Genomic DNA, 14,224 nt, shown 5'->3' on the forward strand with positions numbered 1-14,224 from the left:
AGCCTATTTTATTTGCATATTATTGGACCGAAACAGCTAATCTTCCCCTGGGGAATTTTTTGAAATTATATGCAAGGAACACCAAAACTACAGTTGTTTTGTTATTGTAAACCTAGGCAAGGAAGCACGTTATTAAGAGTATAAAATGTGTCATACTGGGATGGAAAATAATTTTAGAGGGATCTAAGCATAACTATCCAAAATATATTTAACTACTTCTACAACCCCCGCCCCCCCGACACACACACAGGGATTCAGTTTTTCTTCCCAGCCCTAGAAACTATTAGAAGGTTGGTTGTTTATTATTTTTCTGTTTTCCTCTTCTCTTTTCCTTCTCTCTCACTCTGTTTTTTTCTTTGTCTTTGTTCCAGGTGGTATCCAAAAGAAAATCAAACCAACACCCAAATTCTTTTAGTCTGTGTTTCATCTCTCCTTGGACTTGACTGGATGAAAGAAGGGGAAGGGATTGGCTGCAGAATATAAAAACAGCCCATGGACAGACAACAGTGTGGTGAGGGCCAGAGGGGGGCGGGAGCTGGGTGGAGGTGGGCAAAGGGGGTGCTGAGGGACATAGGTAATAGTGTCAACAATAAATTAAAAATAAAATAAAAATTAATAGATTTTTCCCTGTCAGGAAAAATTCAGTGGGAGATGTTTGGAAGTTGGAATGAAAGCCAATGAAAATTAGGTCAGGGTCTGCATAATAGAATAGAAAAACACAGCACCATAGAAATCAGTTCTAGACTCTTTCAGATTAAAGGACTCAATAATTAATAACAACAACAAAAAGGCAAATAAGTGACTAACTGGCTGAATCAGCAAATCTTAATTTATAGAAAATTATTAAAATACAAGACTTTATTTCATTAACAGACTAGCTTAAATGAGCTATTTGGGATTTCCCAAAATTGTGGTTAAAACATTGAACTCAGTTGCACACAGCTTGCTAACATTTCTTTTTGTGCGTGTTATTTTCTTTGGCCATGTCTAATGTGTAGCATACTGGTTAATCATTCTAAAGTGTTGTCACTTATATGAAGAAAAACGTTGTTTCTTTACTATTCCTGCACATTTTTAGTCTCACTCACTTAATAAGCAATACATTAGAAATTAGTGAGGTTATAATTTGCAATTACTTGAGGATTAATGTTTATTCTTGAAATTTTCTCTTGTGTGATTTCAGTGTTCATGTTCTTTATGTAAATCTGCTTGTTGATCTATAATGACAACACAGATATTTGAGATTTCAAATTAACCAAATCCCACTTGTCTTAGTAACCATTCCTTTTTCTTCAGAATTTGATGATTTAATGTTCTTTTGTGGAAATTCTTTTGTGTGAATTTTCTCTCTGGGGACTATTTAATTTACACTCCTCATCTTTCGCAATGTGTAAGAACCATGTAGGAACTCAGGAAAACCCCTCGTCCTTTCAAATCCGTCCTCCGCAGTTCCCTTTTATTCACGTGCCTTGCATATGTATATGGTTAACACTTTGAATTCAGGATTAAATTGTTTGATATGGACACAAAATTTGTTGATTCATTTCATCTAGTAATCAGTGTGCTTAATTCAGAAAATGAACAGACTTATGGGTGGGTGTTCAAGACTTTTTCAGATACAAAGACAAGACAAGGAAAAAATGCGATGTGTCTAGGGCATGGATGACATCAGAGACACTGCAGTAGTTTTCCTGGATTAACAGAAAAGTTACTATTTTTGTACTTCCTAGAGGATGCCTTGGAAGACAGAAGCTGAGACTCGAATGCAAGTTCATTTTACAACTGAGCCATGTTGTAGAGGTTAGTGTTCTTCGTTGGCGGGCATCTGCTGGAGCCTCTGTACAGGAGGGTAAAGTCCTTTGGTGCCTCTATGTTCCCATCTAGTGCAGGCAGGGGTGGAAACGCTTTTAGAAAAGTGGGAAATTACTTAAGCATTTCAGCTTAATAAACACACAACTCTTTTCTTGGCTCTCAAATTGTACTCTCCTTCATAGAGAATCCAGCCTATAGGGAGTTTTTATTTTTATTTTTCATATATGTGTGTTCCTTTTGATTAATCAGGGTGATAAAACTCTCCTGCAAACTGTAACAATATAAAAAGTTCTGAATAATGGATAGGGAATCTAGGATGGGAAATAAAAATTTTATGATTTGCAAAGTGATATATATATATTTTTAAATTTTATTTTATTGTTTAAAGTATTACAAATAGTAGTACATATGTCTCCTTTTTTTCCCATTGACCTTCCCCCAGCCTCCCCTACCCGCAGCACATGCCCTCACCCCAGTGTCTTGCGTCCATTGGTTGTGCTTATATGCATGCATACAAGTCCTTCGGTTGATCTCTTACCTCCCCACCAATCCTCCCCAGCCTTCCCACTGTAGTTTGACAGTCTGTTCGATGCTTCTCTGTCTCTGTGTCTATTTTGTTCATCAATTTATAATGTTCTTTATTATTTATAAATGAGTGAGATCATGTGGTATTTTTCTTTCATTGACTGGCTTATTTCGCTTAGCATAATGCTCTCCAGTTCCATCCACGCTGTTGCAAATGGTAAGAATTTCTTCTTTTTTTACAGCAGTGTAGTATTCCATTGTGTAGATCAGGTGTCCTCAAACTACGGCCCGCGGGCCACATGCGGGTGTTTTTTTTTGTTTTTTTACTTCAAAATAAGATATGTGCAGTGTGCATAGGAATTTGTTCATAGTTTTTTTTTAAACTATAGTCCGGCCCTCCAACGGTCTGAGGGACAATGAACTGGCCCCCTGTTTAAAAAGTTTGAGGACCCCTGGTGTAGATGTACCACACTTTTCTAATCCATTCACCTGCTGACGGGCACCTAGGCTGTTTCCAAACCTTAGCTATTGTAAATTGTGCTGCTATGAACATAGGGGTGCATATGTCCTTTCTGATTGGTGTTTCTGTTTTCTTGGGAAATAGTCCTAGAAGTGGGATCACTGGGTCAAATGGGAGTTCCATTTTCAGTTTTTTGAGGAAACTCCATACTGTTCTCCACAGTGGCTGCACCAGTCTGCATTCCCACCAGCTGTGCACGAGGGTTCCTTTTTCTCCGCATCCTCGCCAACACTTGTTTATTTATTTGTTGATGATGGCCATTGCAAAGTGATATTATAATGATTGTCGTGCATTTGTGTCTCCTAAAATACTCAGATTAAAATAAAGAAAATAACTTACTGGTAGGTTTCTTGACGGTTTCTGAAATACAAAAACAGATAGGTGAGTGTGGTTGGTTGGTAGGGACCAGTGGTCTCTTCACTGTTTTTTAAGCTGAGCTTTAACATCTAACCCCTTAGTGCCCCACAGTCTCCATTCCTGCTGCTGTGGCCGAGTAGCCAAAGAAATATTGCCTTAACATCTGGCTGTGTTTATTACTTTTAGTCACTGTTAAAACTTCTAATTAAAAAATCTCAGTATGAGGGAAAATGCAGAAAGAGAAATAAAACATTTATAAAGCTGGGCATCATAGAAACCAGTATTAGCAAAAACAAACCCATATAACTAAGTTAATGCCACTTTTTTTTTTTTTTTTTTTTTTTTAGCTCTTTCTAAATTTAGATAGAAATACATGGCTGGGAGGAGACAAAATGTTGATAACATTGACCTTCAACAAATACAGTGTTTATTCATAGTACTTAATATTATGGCTTACTCACTACTTGCTAAGTGTTATTCTAAAGCGGTAGCCAATTTGACCTACATGACAATCCTCTTACTCTCCTCATTTCACCGACAGGAAGGGGGGCCAGGCAGGCACAGTAAGTTGCCCGAAGTCACACTTTGGCTGTTAATTCCGGCGGAAGCAGCCGGCCTGGAAGAGCCTGCCTTCCCCATGCTGGGCTGCCTCCGGGGGCGCTTGCCAGTGGCGTGGTTTCTTTAACACAGCTGCTCTAAGTCTTCCTCTCCCAAAGAAGTTGATTTTCTAGACGTTTACAAGTCACACTTTCCCCGTATTTTTAAAACACGTTTTCTGCCCTTCCGTGGGGCCAGGGAATGTTTAGTTAGACCCAGTCCATATTGGTAAGAACCCAGTCAAGGGCCTAATCCATGCCAGACCCAGGGCTGGAATCCAGGCTGGTTTGACTTTGTTTCCCCCAGGGCTCTGTCTCCTTCCAAGCTTTCTAGAAGTGGGGAAGCAGAACGGCAAGCCTCCTCCATTCAACAAGTATCTGTTAAGTGTCTGCAAGTTGCAGGCATCATCCCGAAGAGAGAGGAGAGGAGGCTGAGCTTGCCCTGAGGGACTTGATAGTGTCATAGAGTTGAAATTAGCAGTTGTGTTAACAAATAGTTACAGCAGCGAGGTAGGAACTCTGTTACAGGGGTGAGCAAGATCCTAGAGGATATTGAAGAGGATCCCTTAGGACAGTGTTGGGCAAACTCATTAGTCAACAGAGCCAAATATCAACAGCACAATGATTGAAATTTCTTTTGAGAGCTGAAAACCGACTTCTGCGCATGGGCCACGAAGTTTCAATCGCACTGTAGTGTGCTCCCGCACGTGGTATTTTGTGGAAGAGCCACACTCAAGGGGCCAAAGAGCCACATGTGGCTCGTGAGCCGCAGTTTGCCTTAGGATGTAAGGTCATGCAGGAAAGAGCCGGTCCCGCGGTAAGATGCCTTTTTCGGCATGGTGCAGCGGGAGGGACACGGATGTGTGGTTTAAAGACATGACTGAAAGGTGAAACCGAGGCAAAGGGAACAGACCAAATGTGGAACCTCTTTACGGTCTTGAAACTTTCTTAAAACTTTCAAAGCAGAAGCAGTATTATGAGAAACTGATTTATCTGACCTCAGGATTTTTGTGCAATAAAATACGCCTTAAGCAAAGTTCAGAGACACATGATTGAACAGGAAAGGATATTTTCAATGTGTTCAAACCTCACAGAACTAATAACTGGAATGTGTAAAGGATGGCTGAAAACCAATAAGAGAGGGGCCGGAAATGTAATAAGAAAACAGTGAAAGGATGGGATGGGAAGGCCTGAATGGCCGCGAGGCGTAGGAAGAGAAGTGCTGAACCTCAGCAAACTCAGGGAAACGGGGACTAAAACAGTCAGGCAGGAGGAAGTGCCACCGAACGGCAGAAGTTAGGGAAGGTGTGTTTCCGCACCTGCTCTTTCCCCTCCTGACCACCGGCGCCTGCTACACACCCGAAGCACAGTATTGCCAAAGGCATTTGTTTTCTGAGTGAAATACCTACTTTCACTCCAGTAGTTCTCCAGGGAGATCATTACGCAGGGGACACTTACAGGGCACCGATCCTCTCGCGCAGAAGAATGCCGTCTGCTGGGAGGCCAGCACTCACATGATTCTAAGTACCCCATTCCCAAGCAGCCCCACCCTCTGCAGGAAGTATAGGGTGTCTGGGGGCTTGTTCCGTGCTGCTTTTGTTCTCCTGAATGCCCACAGGCCAAAGCTTTGGGGCACAGAGTGTGTTTCCACCTGACAATTCCTTCTCAGTCTCTGTGGGCCTCCTGTCTTACCCTCTAGCTTAGAGTGCTTGAGAGTTTGGTCACCCACAGTGCTTTTCTTTCTGTGCTCTTTCCTGGGAAATCTTACCTGGTACTGTACGGATGCACGCGACTTCCAATTTTATTCCCATTCCTGGCCACACCACTAACAGTAAGTGCTTTGTTGACATTCCACTTGGACATTTATTAGGCATGTGGGAAGTCACATGTACAAAGACAGAACCACAACTTCCCATTCTCCTCAAAATTGCTGAATGAGGTTGAGTGAATGGATTCTTCTATCTGCTCTTATGTCCAACCCATTAGGAAGCCCTGTGGGCTCTCCCTCCAAAATGTATCTGGAACTCCTTCACTTTTGTTCGTCTCTCCTGTTACTACTTTGGTCAAATCAACCATCATCTGTTGCTAGAATTGTCGCAATACCCTCTAATCTGGGAGAGGTTGGCTCCAGACCCAGTGCCTGCGCTCTGAGGCTCAACCATAGGCAACAACAAAGGCTTAGCAAGCCTCCTGGGGGGAAGCCGCCCGCAGTCTAACGCACCAGTCTTAGTGCACAGCCCTGTGCACTCTCTGCAGGGCGGTCAGGGGGCTCAGGCCCACCGCTGCGTCCCACCACGCTCACACACATCCGCATTCCTGGCCCAGGCACAGGTATTTGGATGCCTCCTTAGAGTGGCAAGTGGGTTTTTTCGGCTGATACAGTCTCCAGGCCCCTCCGAGACCTTCTTATCAGGGGCCTCCATTAAAATACTCTTCCTCGCCCTGACTCAGTGCTTTCCCACGGTTACCCCGGCCTCCTTGCCGCCTGGTGCGTAAAACAGCAGGGCGTTTTGCTCAGTGTTCTTCAGTACTGAGACGATTTCCCCGGCCTGGGTTGCAAGCCATGGGGCCTGGCCTGCTGCTGCCCCCAGAGGAAGACGGAGGGGCACGTGGCAGGGAGAGCCAGCGCTGTTCTTGGCCTCTTGTCTGCACCGTCAGTAAGTGAATAAAGGCTTGATTGTTACTCTCAGTTTGGCTCCTTGTTCTAATTGCCCATCTCCCCCCCTGGCAGCCTGACCCGCTTCTGCTCTTGCTCCTCTGGAATACTTACCCCCACAACTGCCCGACTGACCTCAAAATGTGACCGGACAACCGAGCCGTCCTGACCTGCTGCTCTCCACGCTGCCGGCGGGACTGGAGTGAACGCTCATACATCATTCAACCCTGGCTCTGCTGAATTGGCTCAAGTAGTGACAGGCAGCACGGACCCCTTGGTTTTCCGGTTAAAAAACAGGAACCAGGACTTGTAACGCCCCGTTTGATACTTTCTAATGAATTCTGGAATAAAATCACTGGAATAAAACCCCAATTTATTTTCATGCCTTACAAGGTCCTTACTTCTCTGACCTCTTCTCCACTTCCCTCCGTCCTAGGCTCTGATTATTCTGGCTTTTGTCCATTTTCCAAGCCCATTCCCACCCCAAGGCGGACTTGTTGCCTCTCCCTGGAATACGTTCTCTCTAGATATTTACATGATTGGCTCTTGTTTAGTTCTCAGATCAATGTCACCTCTTCATACCTTCTCAATCAAGATACATCAACTCTCCTTTATCGGTCTCCATAACATGGTCTGTCTTCGAAATTATCTTTCACATTCATCTGTTTCCCTGTGTGTCTCCTCAGTTCAATGTAAATTCTGTGTGAACAGAAACCTTACCTGACATCTTCACCTTTGGGTCCATAGCACATAGGATAGTACCTGGCACCTACACATGCTTTGATCATATTTATTTATTTATTTTCTTTTTCCACCATTAGACCATTAGACTATAAGTCACTTGAGGACAGGAACCTGGTTTAATTTACCTTTGCAACCCTGCTACTTAATACAGAGAAGGAATCCTAAGCATCGTTTGGGGGTGAATTAGAAGAGCGAGTGAAGATAGTTTCCACTCATACTCTTTTTTTGGGCGGTGAGGTCAGGACGATCAAGCACAGTTATTCATGGGCAGTGAAATGTGGAGGAAGAATAGCTACCCTTACTCTGTTCCAGGAGCCATAGGAGCCTAATGCCTTTAGTGTCCACCGCCTGGTGATAAGAGATGTTGGTGGGTGCAGCCACTTTTATTTCCCTTTCTTGCACAGTGCACGGAGTGGGAGAAACTGACTTGAAATGAATTTCTGCTTTAGTAATTTTTCTTTCCTCTTTAATCTTAATTCACTTGCCGTCTTCTTCAGTGTTTGTACATTATTCTTGTAAATTTTGAGTCTCATTGTTATTACTGATCAAGATTATGTTCTTCTCTATTTACAATATGATTAGACTGTCTTCAAAATCAGTAATAACATGTGCTAAGGTAAGGAAGGAGGGGGGTTTATTAATATGAACATATCTGGGAATGAAAACTGCCAGAATGAGGAACACCTCCCAGCCAGCGTGGAAACCTAAAGGAAACCAGAATTTGGAACTTGAAAGTAACTTCCGGTACCCCAGCTGCTCTCAAATGTAATAGAAAAGCAATGAACTATGTTCCTCAGATCAAATGTCACCTCTTCATACCTTCTCAAGGTATGAAGTTGGGGGATGCATTCCTTTCAATGGAAGACATTGTATCCCTTCTTTGGGGATCCGATAAATAAATTGTAAATCAAGCCCTCCATTATTTGGGAAAGCAGTGAGTCCCCCTTTTCTGAGTAGTAGGAGCTAGAGTTCTCTTAGTTCCACCACTTCTGACTAATGTTTACCCTTCTTTTGTCATTCTATCTGCATTCTTATACCTTCCTTCTTATCAGTATAACCACTTAGGCTGAAAATTCATACTTTTTCTTAAGTCATTATAACTAATCCCAGGAGATTTTAATCCTGAACTTTTTCTGTGTCATAACCAATGGCATTTTATTTTTTTCATATTTATCAGCAGTCACAGCAATAACATGGAAGTAAAGGAGCTCAAAAATTCCAGAAACATGTTATTAAAACCCTGCCTATTTAGCAGTAAAAAGACCTATTTTAGGATTTTAAAGGAATCTCTGTATTCTTTAAGAAATCAAAAGACACTCAACTTGACAAATGACCACGGGTATTTCTATGTATACTGGTGTTACTGCCAAAAAGAAATCATTTTCTGGATCAAGAACACCTTAATCACACTCCATTGTCGTTCTGGACTCGAGTCTTGCCAAGAGGATCTGCATTGCACCCTCTCCCCTTTAATATTTTATGGACCTGTGTCATTTTCTGGGAGAACAATAGTGGCAGCTTTGGCAATGTGTTCCCTAGGAAGATCGAGGCCCACAGATTTTAGATGCTGACTAGGAAGTTACTGACGGACCTTTTACAAAGCTCACTCACAAATCAATGAATGAAACCGGGGATTTCACTTTTCTGTTTGGAGTAACATTCTGGAGGCTGGTCAATTGATTTATACACTTTATTTCTCATCCAGGACACAGAGAAGATTGAAAGTGTTAGGCCGTAATGGACCACAGGAGAACAAAGACCAGGAAAAACTCCCTGGACACCAGGAGGCAGACCACACAAGGACTGGAAACTGTCCTGAAGGCACCTGCGTGCACACCTGCATTCCATCCGCGTCCAGGCCCAGCTCAGCCCCACACCCACTGACCGTTTCCCGCCAGCAACTGCATATGAGGATGACACTCCAGCTTCTGGGCGCTGCCAGCATCGCCCCCATGTCCCCCTGGCTGGGTGCTGTGGAGCCCTTCCCTTTGGATAGCCCATCCCCCAGCTCCTTCTTTTAATCAGATTCCATTTTTTTTAATCCAGTGTCTGAGGTGGCTATTTAGCCTACCCACACTCACCATCCATCCATCATGTTCACCTTTCAGAAAGCATTTAGGAAAATACAAGCTAATGCAGTATTTAATTTTTTTTTTTTATTCTTGTCCTTTACCTTCCTCCTAATTTTCAATTTAGATTTTTTCCTCTAGATTAACTCCAATCTTTTTTTTTCCTAAAAAACACGTGTTATTTATTGTATGACATTCATTCTTTTACCTAATCAGTCCCTCCAACTTTCTTGTCAATAGCTTTCAAAAAATTCTTATTAGTAGAAGAGTAAATGTGAATGAGAAATAAGAATATTAAGATTTACAAAGTAGAATTCTTCATTCCTTTAGGCATTTATAAATTCTTCATTCCCTTAGGCATTTATAAATTCTTCATTCCCTTAGGCATTTATAAATTCTTCATTCCCTTAGGCATTGCCAAAGCTGCTACTATTGTTCTCCCAGAAAAATGACACAGGCCCACTCAAAGTGAGAAACAGAAATTGAACTTACTGGTAGGTTTTGCGGCAGTCCCTAAAATGAAGAAACAAACAGTGTTACTTGACTGGTAAGAGATCAAGACTAAAATAAACGTTCTATGAATTATTTCAATATGTAATTTTCTAAGATCCCCAAAGTGTCCATACCTAATACTATAGAAAAGCAGAGAAAAGATAACAGGGTTTCAATGTTTGTCTGTATTATTTATTTTTCATTTGCCAGCAATGTTTAAAATTCCCTACTAATTCACAGGATTGTGAGTATGGGAGAGGGTGTCCCTGTGAAGAGGGGGTCCCAGCGCACCAGCATCACTCCTTCCGTACCTACTGCAGCACTCGCCGTCCACCACACCCTCTCTCCCAGCATTCCCTCCCCTGGCTCTGGGACCCACTCTCCTCCCTGGCTGGCTTCTCCTGGTTTCCTTTGCTGTTTGTTCTTTGAGTTCTTTTTCTAAACACCGGAAAGCCTCAGGGCCCAGTCCCCTTCTCTAGCTATGCTAATCTCCTAGGTGCTCTCATCTTGGTCTCAAGGCTTTAAATGCCATTTGCATGTTGACAGATTCCCAATTTATATCTTTAGCTCAGATGTCCTCCTTGAATTAAAGAATAGAAAAATGAACTTACCTGTAGATTTTACTTTTCCTAAAATAAAATACAGGGAAATGAGTGTGGCAGGGAGACTGAAGATCTTGACATTGTCTTTGCTGGGCTCTAACGCACTTACAATACCCGAACATCCAACACTCACCCAGCATTTGGTAATCGTAGTGATTATGGGACAGACGTTGTTCCAACCACCTCTGGTCATTCAACTGATGTAATCCTGTGGGGCTGGAACCTTTATTACCCGGGTTTATAAAGCAAGGAACTAGTCTTTGAGAGATGACGCAGCTTAATCTCGGATCCAATCTCTCGGAGTCTCCCCCAGTTCCGCACAGCAGATCAATGGTAGTGTGAAGTGAGCCAGGGGGACACACGCTGGAGGTCATCTTAACCTCAAGTGTCACAGAACAAATGTTGGCTACTTGACATGTGTCCTAGTATTAATCTGAGTTTCCTTCTATAAACTTAACTTCATTGGCTGCTTTTCATACACTATTTTACATTTATTTATTTATTTATTATTTATTTATTTATTTATTTATTTATTTATATTGTAAACTTTTCTCTGAGACAAAGGAAAGTTTTAATTTGGTCACAGTCCCTGAGTTTATAAGTGGCGATCTGGGACTGGAATAACATTTTTTTGGACATTGTGGTGTTTTTTTTTATCAGTCTATTTTTCCCAGATATATAAAAAAGTGAGCCCAGCTGGCGTGGCTCAGTGGTTGAACGTTCGATTCCCAGTCCGGGCAATCGAGAATCATTGATTGGCTGCCAAAGAGCTAGAGTTGCTCTTGTAGTAAAGTGGAGAATGCTGAAACCCAGGTTTTGGGCTTGATCCTCTGTGGGGGGCATGCAGGAGGCAGTCAATTAATGATTCTCTCTCATCATTGATGTTTCTTTCTCTCTCCCCCTCTCTGAAATCAATAAAAACATATTAAAAAAAGGTGAGATTAATATAACAAATGTTTGTTAATAATACATAAAATGCTGGGGTTGGAAGGATACTAAGAAGAACCAGTCTTTGACAGATTTAACTGTTTAGGAACAGAGTTGGTCATATAAACTGCAATTGCACGGATGCAAAACGAATAGAGGTAAGTTCACGGTGCAAATGAGCAGCTAAGACACACTGCCCACGTGTCTTCATAGGGGACTGTACAGTTTAGTGAAAAGAGCCTGATGTTTGTGAATAAAGTGTTAAAAGTGAAAAGTAAAATTATAAATGTGATGGAATAGAAGGAGAGACAAACTAGTATGTTTAGCAAACAAAATTGAAACAGACTCATAGACACGGAGGGTAGGGGTTTGGGGGCTGGGTGAAAAGGGTAAAGGGATTAAGAAGTACAAATTGGTAGCTACAAAATAGTCACAGGGATATAAAGTACAGCATAGAAAATAAAGTCAATAATACTGTAATAACTATATATGGTGCCAGGCGAGTACTGGAAATATTGTGAGGAATACTTTGTAAACTAACCACTCTGCTGTACACCTGAAACTGACACAAATAATATTTAATGGAAACTATAATTTAAAATAATAAATAATTGAGATTAAAAAAGATTATCAATAGGAGCTGGTCATCAAATACCAGACCAAAAAAATAAAAAACATATGCATTTTTATCTTAAAAATAACTATAATTACTCCAACCAATTCTCTTTTCAGTTGACTTACTGTGAAATGATTTGGTCTTAAACCCTGTATGAGAAGCCAAACAGACATTTGTCCAAAGGATTGGAGCCATATTCTCCCTCTTTCTTACTGAATTAATGATGCCAGTTTACAAGATGTGTACAATTCTATTGGGCAGAACAAACATTAATATAAGAAGGAAATGTCTGGAAAATATCTTCTAAACAACAAAAATTGACATCTTATACCAACACTATTCAGTGACAGAAATGAGAATGAGGATGTAGCTGAGAAAATGACAAAAGAAAGATGAACAGAGCAGATTGTAAGAAGAATGGACATACTATTTATATATATATTTTTATTGATTTCAGAGAGGAAGGGAGAGGGAGAGAGGGATAGAAACATCAATGATGAGAGAGAATCATTGATTGGCTGCCAAAGAGCTAGAGTTGCTCTTGTAGTAAAGTGGAGAATGCTGAAACCCAAGCATATTCACCCAAAATATGTGACAGGAGCTTTGGCTCCATCTTAATAAGTCATTTATAATGTTTCTTTAGAAAAAATGACTAGGAATTGAGTATTAACCTGGGTTATTTTTATCTAAGTTATTTCATTGTGTTACTTTTAGGCATGACTTCTCCCTCCCCTGGAATGTCCTACTCACTTTGGGCTTTGTTTGTTCTATTTTTTCTTTCTCTAGTTTCTTTAGGTGTAAGGTTAGATTGTTTATTTGTGATTTTTCTTGTTTCTCTTGAAGTAGGACTGTAATGCTGTGAATTTCCCTCCTAGGACTGCTTTTGCTATGTAGTATAGATTTTGGATTGTTGTGTTGTGATTTTCATTTGTTCCAAGGCATCTTTTGATTTTTTCCCCTTGGTCTCATTATTAATCCATCTATTGTTAATAACATGTTATTTAGCCTCCATATGTGTATCAGTTTTTTTTCTTGTAATTGAATTCCAGTTTCATTCCATTGTGGTTGGCAAGATGCTTGATATAATTTAATATTTCTTCATTTATTGAGACATATTTTGTGGCCTAGCATGTGGTCTATCCTGGAAAATGTTCCATGTGCACTGGAAAAGAATGTATATTCTGCTGCTTTGGGGTGAAATGCTCTGAAAATGTAAATTAAATCCATCTTGTCTAGTGTATTATTTAAGGCTGTTTCCTGTTGATTTTCTGTCTGGAAGACCTATCCATTAGAGCATTAAAATCCCCTACTATGACTATATTGCTGTTGATCATTTTATATTCATCAATATTTGCTTTATATATTTAGGTGCTCCTATGTTGGATGCATAAATGTTTACAAAGGATATATCCTTTTGTTGGATCTATCCTTTATCATTATGTGATGTCTTTGTATCTTTTTAAGTCTTTGTTTTAAAGTCTATTTTGTCTGATATAAGTATTACTTTTTTTTTCATTTCCACTTGCATGAAATATTTTTCCCCCACCCCTTTAGTTTCAGTCTTTCTTTTTTTTTCTCTCTGACTTGGGTCTCTTGTAGACGGCATATATATGGGTCTTGTTTCTTTATCCATACAGCTAATCTATGTCTTTTGATTGGAGCATTTATTCCATATGCATTTTAAGTAATTATTGATAGGTATGTATTATTGTTATTTTTTTTCTTCTGAGTAAGTTTCTCTCTTTTTCTTCTCTTTCTCCTTCTCTTCCTTCTTAAATAAGTCTCTTTAACATTTCTAGTAATACTGACTTGGTGGTAATGAACTCCTTTAGCTTTTTCTTATCTGGGAAGTTCTTTATATCACTCCAATTTTTATTTATTTATTAAATTTTATTTATTTTAAATCTTTATTGTTAAAAGTATTACATATGTCCTCCCCCACCCCCATTAACCTCTTCTAACATGCCTCCACCCTCTACCCCAGGCCTTCACCACCCTATTGTCTCTGTCCATGGGTTATGCATATAAGTTCTTTGGTTGATCTTTTCTCACCCACCCAACATTCCCTGCCTTCCCTGAGATTGCAAAGTCTGTTCCATGTTTCTATAATTCAGGATCTATTTTGTTCATTAGTTTATTTTGTTCACTAGACTCCACATATGAGTGAGATCATGCAATACTTGTTTTTCTCTGACTAGCTAATTTTGTTTAGCATCATGCTTTCCAGGTCCATCCATGCTGTAGCAAATGGTAAGAGTTTTTCTTTTTCACAGCTATATCGTATTCCATTGTGTAGATGTACCATAGT

The 14,224-nt window shown here is 40.5% G+C and overlaps 1 protein-coding gene across 1 annotated transcript in view; it reads right to left on the reverse strand.

Moving 5' to 3' along the window:
- LOC129150495 (uncharacterized) overlaps window positions 1-14,224 on the reverse strand; it is a 109,082-nt gene that overhangs the window by 30,873 nt on the left and 63,985 nt on the right. Inside the window, exons 6-8 of the mRNA XM_054722186.1 lie at window positions 10,383-10,400; window positions 9,772-9,792; window positions 3,197-3,217 (exon numbers count right to left, since the gene is read on the reverse strand). Of these exons, the coding sequence (XP_054578161.1) occupies window positions 3,197-3,217; window positions 9,772-9,792; window positions 10,383-10,400 (60 nt within the window). The remainder of the gene's footprint in view (window positions 1-3,196; window positions 3,218-9,771; window positions 9,793-10,382; window positions 10,401-14,224) is intronic.

Source organism: Eptesicus fuscus, chromosome 10 (genome assembly GCF_027574615.1).
Source record: "Eptesicus fuscus isolate TK198812 chromosome 10, DD_ASM_mEF_20220401, whole genome shotgun sequence".
Lineage (NCBI taxonomy): Eukaryota > Metazoa > Chordata > Mammalia > Chiroptera > Vespertilionidae > Eptesicus > Eptesicus fuscus.